This window comes from Gavialis gangeticus, unplaced genomic scaffold (assembly GCF_001723915.1).
Source record: "Gavialis gangeticus isolate Ggan-Ray unplaced genomic scaffold, GavGan_comp1, whole genome shotgun sequence".
Taxonomy (NCBI): Eukaryota; Metazoa; Chordata; order Crocodylia; family Gavialidae; genus Gavialis; species Gavialis gangeticus.
Window position 1 is genome coordinate 15123182 of NW_017728994.1, and position 10761 is coordinate 15133942.

General features: G+C 43.0%; 1 protein-coding gene across 1 annotated transcript in view; it reads right to left on the bottom strand.

The window, feature by feature from the left end:
• Window positions 1-10761, bottom strand: part of LOC109287345 (heparan-alpha-glucosaminide N-acetyltransferase-like) — a 356204-nt gene that overhangs the window by 131619 nt on the left and 213824 nt on the right. Inside the window, 1 exon segment of the mRNA XM_019502327.1 lies at window positions 8241-8367. Coding sequence (XP_019357872.1) covers window positions 8241-8367 — 127 coding nt within the window.

Here is a 10761-nt window from a genome sequence, read left to right on the forward strand (position 1 = left end):
TTGGTATTGAACGCCATCAGGTTTGTGTCTGCCCACTTACTAAGCTTATCCAAGTCAGCCTGGATCACTAGCCTGTCCTCAGGTGTGGATGCAATGCCCCAAAGTTTAGTGTCATCAGCAAACTTAGCCAGTGTGCTTCTGACACCAGTGTCCACGTCCACATCATTTATAAAGATGTTAAAGAGAACCGGTCTAAGGACAGAGCCTTGGGGGATGCCACTGGTCATGGAGTGCCATAATGACTTGCTGCCATCGACCACTACTCTCTGGGTCTGACCTTGGAGCCAATTTCCCAGCCATCAGACTGGTGTAGCCGAGGCCACAGTTGGCCAATTTTTCCATGAGGAGGTCATGGGACACCAGATCAAAGGCTTTTTTAAAGTCCAGGTATATGACATCAATCTCTTCTCCCTTGGCAAGGTGATACATGGCCTTGTCATAGAAGGAGATGAGATTGGTCAGGCAAGACCTACCCATGACAAACCTGTGCTGGCTATCCCTCAGGATGTTGCCCTCAGCCAGCTTATCCAGAAGGGTCTCCTTGATAATTTTCTCAAGAATCTTACCAGGGGTTAAGGTCAAGCTGATTGGCCTGTAATTCCCAGGATATACTTTCTGCCTTTCTTGAAGATGGGTACCACATTGGCCAGTCTTCAGGTACTTTAGCTGAGCACCACGAATTTTTGAATATTTTTGCCAATGTTTGGACTATGACACCTGCCAGCTCCTTGAGTACCCTAGGGTGTAATCTGTGAGGACCAGCTGACTTGAAGGTGTCCAACCTCTCAAGGTGATCCTTTGCTAGATCAACACTGAGGCTGGGTATAAATACACTCTCACCCTGGCCATCCCACATCTTGCTAGGTAGGGCAGTCCCATTGGACTGATGAAAGACCGATGCAAAGTACCCATTAAGCAGGCTGGCCTTTTCCTGGGTGTTGGTTATCAGCTGCTTCATTTGGTTCAGCAGGGGTCCAATGTTACCCTTGGCTTTTTTCTGACTCATACATATCTAAAAAAGGACTCTCTGTTATCCTTGATACGTGAAGCCAGATGGAGCTCAGTTGCAGCCTTGGCTTTCCTGATCCGCTCCCTGCAGGTACAGTCCAATGCTGAGTACTCCTCCTTGGTGGTAATTCAGGTCTACCATCCTTTGTAAGACTCTATTTTGAGGCATAGGAGGTCGTCAAGTTCCCTGTTGAGCTAAGGGGGCTGCTGCACCCTTTTGTTACCCTTCCTCCGAGATAGGATGGCCATCCCTTGTGCTATCAGGATCACTCCCTTGAGGAGCAACCACTCCTCTTGGACTCCTCTTTCTGTCAAGTCATGGTCCCTTAGGGCCTCAACAACGAGCCTCCTGAGCTTGTCAAAGTCAGCTTTCCTGGAGTCGAGGACTTCAGTATTGCTGACTGACTGTTGAATTAAAGAAGTTAATGTTTCTCCAGTGGTCCAAGATATTTGAATGGACCTACCTGCTCCTAACTTACCATTATTATTCATGATACAAAGTATTGTGAAACACTGAAAGGAGCAAAGAACAGGACAGCAGTAGTATCTAAATGATGAGGATGAACAAGACCACAACTACTAGAAGCCAAAATATGAATGTCCATCATCAGAATGAAATATTATCAAGATTAATTGGGACCAATTAAATCCTAATATTATAGCACAGGCAGTTTCATGTAAAAATTAAAGAAAATTCAAATTAAGAACATATCACTATAGTGTTGCATTTGCTAAAATAAGTTACTCAAAAATGCAAGAATCAAGGTTTCAAAATCACCATTAAGTCAGATAGGTTGCATTTAGTGGTTCCCAATCCTTTCTGTTATATAATTAGGTTTATACATTCCTGGTTATAAATTTAAAGTAGAGGTATAATAGAATCAGATTAACATTGCTACTGAAATCTAACTGTTTGCATTTTACCTCTGCAAATTAACCATTGCAAGTAATGTTAGGTTTGCAGAAGAAATACAGAGTCTAGCATGAAGCAAGATGGGAAAGTGAGTGCCAAGCCTCTGCAAAGGCAATTATGTTTAGCACACCCATTCAAAAATAAAGTTAAAAATAACACCCAATGTTCCAGCTGACATACCGCTAGATAAAATAGTTTTTCCTGAATGCCAGTGACTATCTTTACACTTCTCATTTCTCTTATATCCTTAGACAATGGTGAGGCATGATTCTACATTTTTTCTGAAATCAATGTCAAGGCTCCCATTTATGATGGCATGAGGGCCTTGTTGTCTAAAAGCAGACTACTGAGTTAAGAAATAAAGTTGACTTCAACACATCATTGAGCAGCCTTGAAGTCTGAAGGCTTTATTTTCTCCCCCACATACTGTTCCTCATACCAACCTACCAGCATACCTCAAGACTACCCTGAAAGAACCAGTTCCAGTGTTGAGGAGTATTTCTCTACAGCACAGTTAAAACTTAGCATCTCCGCTGCACGTGTCAACCGTTGTTTTCATTAAGGACAAATAGCATAGAAGATTGTATGGTGTGCATCTTGCACAGTTTGTCTGCCAGCTTACCTCATACAAGCTACCAAAGAACCATCAGAAAGCAACTTTTAGTCTCAATGGAATTAAATTTCACCTAGTAGTTAAGACTCTGTATCCCAGTTCTTTGAATCCTATTACAAAAATAAAGTCTATTTTCCCAATGACAGTTTATCATAATTGGCAAACACCTGTTAGTTTATTTCTTGAATTTTCTCAGTCTGTCTCTTGGAAATGTGTTTTAATAGGGATTTTAGGCAGCTGAACCAACACAATAAATACCTGTGTCTTTCTAAAATGCTTTCCAGTTTAATTAATGTAAATAACTGCAAGTATAATGTATCTTGTAAATATTTAAAATCTTTGAACTGCAATTTCCTCATGTTCTTCAGCCATTCCCAATAAGTAGGAGATCAGTTTAACTTTTCCATAGTTGATTTGGAGGGACTTGGGAAAGCCATGCTGCATTCCCAACACCTGGCAGAGATCAATAATTGTCTATTTGTTTTTAATCATTCCATGAAATATTTGTCAGAGCTAAAACATAAAGATATAGAAGAAAAAGCTGAAGAGAAATGCTAAAGAATGGAAACAAACTTGCAAAAAAAATGGAGGTGTTCTAAATACACCTAGCAAAAACACACTCTCTCAATAGCAGCAGGAAGTTTGAAATATTGAGTGCAATGTTACAATTAAATATTTACAATGGTAAAAAAAATACTATTCTACAAATTAGGATGGAAAATGATTAAGAAAAGCACTTTTGCTCATTTGAGATTATATGAAGCTAGACCAGCTCATCTTTGGTGTAACCACAAAGACTTCAGCTCCATTGACAAAGAGGTTACATCAGCTGTTTCTATGCTTCATTTTCGTGTAGAGTCCCCCTCAGCATCCTTCATTTCTCAAGAATGTGGTACTGAGAAGCCAGAGAAAGGATGTCAATGATTGTTTCCAACTGGGAGACCAACAAATCCCCCAAAAAACCCTCTTGCCTCTTCTCTGAGAAAAACCTATTCTGCAAAGGAAGAATCACGAAGGCACAGATATTTGCCAGAACAGCTCCTTTTCCACATACAAAGCTTTGAAAGATGCAAAGTTACTAAGGTATTTCTGAGCTTTTAGCAAGAGCTGCCAACAACCAAAGAGTATTTTGTCTCAGTTGCCAAATTATTTGACTCCAAAAAGATAGGTTCTCTCAACCATATATCATCAGCAGTTATTTTGGCCTGTGTTTCCATTACACTCTCCCATTGTGTCCTCACATACAACTATTTCAGTTTTGGGGACTCCCTATGCTTACAAAAAAAAAAAGGCATTGCCACAGGCTCAAATACTGCTCTGCAGTATGCTGACATATTTATATGAGACCTTGAAGTTCCTTTCCCCCATACCTAGCTTCTCATCACCCTGGTATACTTCAGAACATGGATGACATCTTCATAATATGGACACATGGGAAGTAAACTCTAGAGAGGTTTCACCAAGACCTTAACAACTTCCACCCTCCATCAAACCAGCTCTGGAATACTCTAAACAGCAGATGGATTTTAGTGCAGCAAATGTTTGCCACATTGCCACCATGTTTTATTGGAAGCCAACCAAGTGCTACAGCTACCTTCATGTTATCAACTTTCACCTTAAGCACACTACTACATCTATCATCTTCAGCTAAGCTATATTACAACCAGGTCTGCTCTGATTCCACTGTTGAGGATGCACACCTTAAAGAACTGGAGCAGGGATTCCTAAAATTACACTACAATAATAAAACTATAGTCATTCAAATCAAAAGGTCAGACTCAGACCTCACTCCAACATACTACAATACCAAACCCAGGACAAGGATAACAGAATATTTTTGGTTGTCACCTACAGACTCCAACTTGAACACTTAAGACACATCATTAATGATCTCCAGCCCCTCCTGGAAAACAATGACCTGTCCTGGATTACAAATCCTACTCCCTCAATCTCAAACAAGGTTTCAAGCAACAAACTACCTAACTCCCATCCTCACCAAAGCACCGGGTCTTTCAATGGACCCAAATGCCTGCTGGTCCTCCACATCAGTACAGACCACAGCAACTGGACCAAATAGCAAGGAGTACAACATCCAAGATTCATTCACCTGCACCTCTACCAATGTCATATATGTCATCACCAGCTTACAATACCCATCAGCTGTCTACACAAAACAGACAGGGCAAACTCCAGGTGTAAGAATGATGAACTCCAGTCTGACATCAGCTGCAGAAAGACATAAAAGCCTGTGGCAGAATACCTCAGCCTCCCTGAACACTCCATTGATGACCTCAAAATTGTTTTTTTTTTCAGGCAGAAAATCATTAAAAACCAGTTTGAATGGAATATTGCAGAACAAGAAATCAACCACAGACTGGATTGTGTTAAGTATGGTTAAAACAGGGCGTATGGATTCTTATCCCATTACCTGGATTAGCTTTTCTGGCTCCTTTGTCTGTATGGCTTCTTTGCTTGTATGTTGCTCACAGCACTCCCCCTCCCTCCTTTCTCTCCATCCTGCTTTTCCATCATTGTATTCTAATCACTTACTCTACTTCATACTGTATTCTGTCCTTTCATAGCATTTGATGAAGTGAAATTTTGTGCTCTCTCTCTAAGATCTTATTTAGTTAGTCTATAAAGGTGCATATCTACCCTGCCTTCTGCATGACTTCAGAATGCAGAGTCAATATTTACCATTGTAGACTAACTAAATAAACACAGCTAGCTTCCTCTCTCTTTCTTCCACTGTCATCTTGGCAAAGTACAGATTTACAGCTTGTTGCTCCAACAGCTTTCTTAAAACACATACAAAAGATCCATGGTGAAGATATTCCAGTAAAAATGTAGGACCACTGTAGATGGAAACCCAGGATGGACTGAAAGACTACCGGCTGAAAGCTCTTATGGGGAGAACCGCTTGACTTCTGGTAGCAGAATGGCTTGAATTAAGCTCTCAATAATTTTAAACAGACAAGTTCAGTTTATTGAAGAAACTCCAGCCTTCACAGTTTTTTTAAATTATAGGAATGTCACATTTCTAACCAGCAATAACATCTATGATATCTCTGCATACAGTTGACAACTTAAGGGGTTCCCCATTTCAAGTTACTTATTGTCTGAGGAAAACCTCAGCATTCTCAGATGCTTCAGCTTCCAGTAAAACGAAAAGAAAAGAAAAGAAAAGACGTAATACTCACAAGCTTAAAAGGACTATTTGAATTATCTTCATTTGACTCATTTTTAAATCTCAGAGATACATACATCCAAACCAAGTATCAAAAGCATGCAGACCTTGATGTAACTATTTAAGAATTAAATGAAAAATTAATGTGTTTGACTTTGCTGTCTGTAAATAGTTTCTCTACTTACACTCACACAAGACTAAGCAAGCAAGCAAATAAAAAGAAAACTGAATATTGGACTCATTTCTGTTTTACAATTCAGGTTTCCCTCACTTTATGCTGTATATGCATTCCTGGAAAATGGCGCTTATCTCGAATTCCCATAAAGGGAACCCACTTTACAATGTGACAAATAGGGATACATTCCAATACTGATCCCCAGACCCATTTCTATCACTTTTACAAGACAATGTTGGTACTCCCCAACAGCAGACAGTACACACAAGCACAGGGCACTATCATAATGGAAACGGCAACTACAGAAACACATGTCGCAGACAATGAGCGAGGAGCACAAATCCACAAAGGAAACTATATTATGGTGCACATCACTCCCACAATGCACCGCACAAAGTAGCTTACTGTGGGCTTCTACCACACCAATCACATAAGAGTGAATTTACCTTGCACATAACACATTTTTGGTATTAAAAGGGTCATCACATAAGAGAATTTGTACATACAGAACCTGCATACAGTGAGGGAAACCTATATCTGAGAGAAAATCAGTAATGGGTGTGTGTGAGAGGGGAGGTGGAATCCGCACCAAATAGGCCCAGACCCCTGACCAATGCACCCTGACACTTACCTTAGGAGCTGGGACAAGCAGCAGCCGGGAGGAAACACATACGCAGGCTCAGCAGTTCTGCAGTTGCCTGTGCCTGCGTATTGGCGAAGGCTGGGGGTGTGGCTTCTGGGCAGCGTGGGCTGCTCAAAAGGCAGCGGGGGAAACAGCTGGAGGGAGGCTGAGAAGCCGGGAGCGGAATGCTGGCTGCAAGACGCCAGCTGCAGAGCTGGCAGGCTCCAACTCCAGCTGCCTCAGCAAGGAGCCAGGTGCCCACCGGAGAACCCCAACCAGGGAGGAAGAAGGTGGCCTTGGGGACCGGCAGGAGCAAGGGAGCCCCATGGAGGGGCAACCTCTACATGGGATGCTGCCAGGGAGCCACAAAGCTCCAACCAGGGGCTTGGGCACTGTAGCGGGAGATGCCTCCTCTAGCTTGCAGGCACCGACAGACAACCCCACAGCAGGCAGAGCGCGGGGGATCATGAGGCTCCAGAAGGAGGGGATGCCAACCAGGGCAACTGGACCACAGCCAGGCCCCAAGGAGGTGACACCAGGGGAACGGGTAGAAGCTGGGCACAGGACGTTTGCCTGTACCCGTGTCTATTGGGAGGAAAGGGAATGGACGAGTATCCCCAGAGGATCAAGGGCCCCGAGAGAGGGAATCTTGGAAGCCCCACTGGCACAAGCCAGACATTCAGTTTAAGTTACCATTAGCCCCAGATGGGGCAAGTTTAGTTCTCCCAGAGGGGAAGCTGACTCGGAGATGAGGGGTGGACCCCCAAAGATTGACAGCCAAGAAGGCCCATCCTTTCCAAGGCGGGCAGTGTGGGAGACCTACGCGGAGCAGCGTCTACCTAGACCGAAGACATGGTAAGGGTGGGGGTAAAGGGGAGGTTTTGAGCCCCACAAAGACATTCCAAGGATGAGACCCCCCTCGGGTTGCCAACAGGGAACTGCCTCCCCAGTAACAACATGAAAGACATGGCGGGAGTGAATGGTCAGTGCCTGGACCATTTAGGCAGCACCAAGACTGGGTCTCACCCTGATGTCACTGGGGGGCAAGGGACTTCCAAGGGAAGTAGTGCTGGCTCTTACCTTGGGGGTCTTTAAGAGGAGGCTTGATGATTACCTAGCTGGGGTCATTTGAGCCCAGTTTTCCCTCCTGCCCAGAGCAGGGGGTCAGATTAGAAGATCTGCAAGGTCCCTTCTGACCCTATATTTATGAATCTATGAATCTACCCACAAAGAGGGCGCCAAGACCCTACAACACCTACCAGCAATAGTGTGGTATACCAACATTATTTGTTAAGTATTTCATAAGCTTGTTTTTATCAACATCACTATATCACTAAATGTAATATATTCATTAAATATTGGATAGCATTAATAAATATTAATATACATTGATGTTTTAATGAATTCAAGACAGACCAGTATGTGAAGTTATAAGAAAAACAGAGCTAGAGTTAAGGTTATCCAAATAACTACATTTCCTCATTTCTCATTCTTAAGACTTTTTGCATCATTTTTTGTATTCATGAAGCAAAGAAACAGTAAGGTAATGTTACACTAGTGATTAAAAACATTATTTCTCTTGCTCTATTTGACTAATGTAGTGGGAAGAGAAAAAAAATCTGAATTGTAAAACCAGCAATGCAATCATTTTAAAAGCTAGAGGCAAAACAATTTACATATTGCAAGGGGTTCAGTAAGGCAGCCCCTGTGATAATGAATTACCTTAAAGGTAGGGTAGTGATAGATATGATCTTCTCCAAGCAACCACTTATCAATGTAACCTGCTGCTCCACCTGTGCAGTTAGGGTATTTTCCATCATCTCCTATCCCTCCAGGACCAAGGTAACCCCTGTAGATACAAATATAAAATTCAGCCTAAATGCCAGCTAAGGACTGATTTCTTAGCAAGACTTCACTACAATTACAGCAGAAAAGTTTTATTAAAATGTATTCGTTCATTTTAAATTTGTGGTTAGTATTTTCTGTAGGTAACTGGTATTTGTACATTGTGCAGTCTGATGGTGAGAGAACAAAAGAATCCTGTGGATACCAGAATCAATTCTGTTGCATCTGATTTTTCACTGGAACTGTATTCAATTTAAAACTGTATTATAATAAAGCCAAACAGATAATACTCTCTCTAATTGAGACTTACCATCTGCTGCCATATCAACAAAACACATCTCAACTCATTTGGATTTTTTTTCTTACATCAGACAAACAACAGAAAATATGCTCATGATTAGCATACAAAGTCTTTTCTATTTGGCAATACATTTTCTACAACTGTATTCAGTAAAAGTGCTTTTGGTTAAACTACATCTTAAATTTTCCAGTACATTATATATGCCAAAAATATTTCACTACTGAATTGTTTTGATGCAGTATTTTCAGAAACAGTCAGTCACTGAAAAATTGAAGGTAACCAAAGACCTTATCTAGGAAGTTATTCCAGAACAGGTATTCCTGACTGATTCACAAAGTGTAAACCCTTATTTACAGAGTAAGATCACCTTATCCCAAAATAGCTTAATTCACTTCAGAAATATATTATGTTAATTTGAAATAAAGCTTGCTTGTTTCACAATAAGAATGTCCACACAGGGAATCAATCAGGAATAGTTTGTTTTTCCTTAATGTGACAGGGGGCAACTTCGTGGCCAGATCCCAAAGGGACCAGCCCACCTGCCTAGGGCAGTTTGCCCCATCTTGCCTGCCACAAGTTGTTTGTTAACTTGATTTCTTAAGTGGAAGGCTGCCCATTCTTTGCCCCAATGCCAGAGGGTGCTATCCATGGCTCCAAACCTCCCCTACACTGCAGCCCAAGCCTCACAGATAGCATCCAGATTATGATTACTTCCCCCAGCCTGAGGCCAGGGCAAACTCAGTCTATAATTGGGCTCTTTTCACTCTCACACTCACTCTGCCTGCTCACACAGGGGCCTCTTGCATACTACCCATCACAGGCCACATTCCACTGCCCTAGCTCCTCTTGAGCAACCCCTCATGGACTTTTGGGCTTGGCTATTCTCTCCCTGGTACCACCACATAGCAACTGTGGTTCCCGCAAGTTCCCCTACTGTATGTGGCGTAGCCTTGGACCAATGCTGGGCTGCATTTGCCCCAAGCTCCTCACCAGGCATCTCTACACTACACCCCATCCTGGGGTATCCTTATCATATTTACAACTAGCTACTCATGGGGCTGGCCCTTGCGCTGGCCTTCAGGCCTACTCTGTGTGGGGCCTCACAACATGTTCACCAACTACCCACTCTGGGGCCTCCAGGATCTCATATCCCTGCTGGACTCAGGCACCTGCAAATGAGCATACCTGGCTCCACTACTTCCACAGCTCTCACAATGACCCATCTGGCTGGGGTTAAGTCACCCCATCCACCTTTCACCAGGTAGGTTAGTAGTCCTGGCATTTAATTGAGTCTGCCCCACCACAGGCAGTCCCACCAGGGCTCCCTATCCTGACAGGGTGCAGTTTTAGGTCATGCCCAGGACCAAGGAGCCTCCATGCCATCTCCATAGCTCCTGCTCCTACCCCCAGGATGTTCTCAAGCCATAGGTCAGCCGGCTGATGTTTCCCTCACAGCCACTGGCAGCAAACTACTGCCTCCCCCTACGTAAGCTGGGTCCTACAATGGCTGCCCTAATCAGGCATCTGCCAGCTGCCTGCCTCAGCTCTTAAAGTGGCAAGCACCCAAAGGTCTTAACCTTTATCTGAATCCAATTTCCTTTTTAAGCAAGCCCTGAAGACTAATGGCACTTTTACACCATGGTGTTTAATCCTCATTAACTTAATGAGCATTAAAAATTTTAAACTTGTTTATTTTGGTGCATTGTGTTTGTACACATCAAGCTTTTGAATGAATTAAGTTCCGTGTGCAATTCCCCATAAATTCCACTGGGGGAGCCAAATACCAGTCTACCCCCAGTGCTCTTTCCTAATGAATTTCAGCAGGAGGCACATGTAAGTAATACCCCTATTACTAATCCCATGCCTCCAGAGTTTCTGCCTCCTCGCTAGCAGCTTCATGCTACCCCCCCATCCCTGCCAAACCACAGTCACCCAAAAACCCTGCCTCTTGCACTCCCCTATGCTCTGTCCTGTCTCCAGCAGGCAACCTCGTGGCAATCCCCCCACCATGTGAGAAAGCAATGTAAATGTGTATATGAATTTATTTTTAACTACATTTTAGCGAGGACTTAGTAAGGGAGCTTCTGGAGGGGCTGG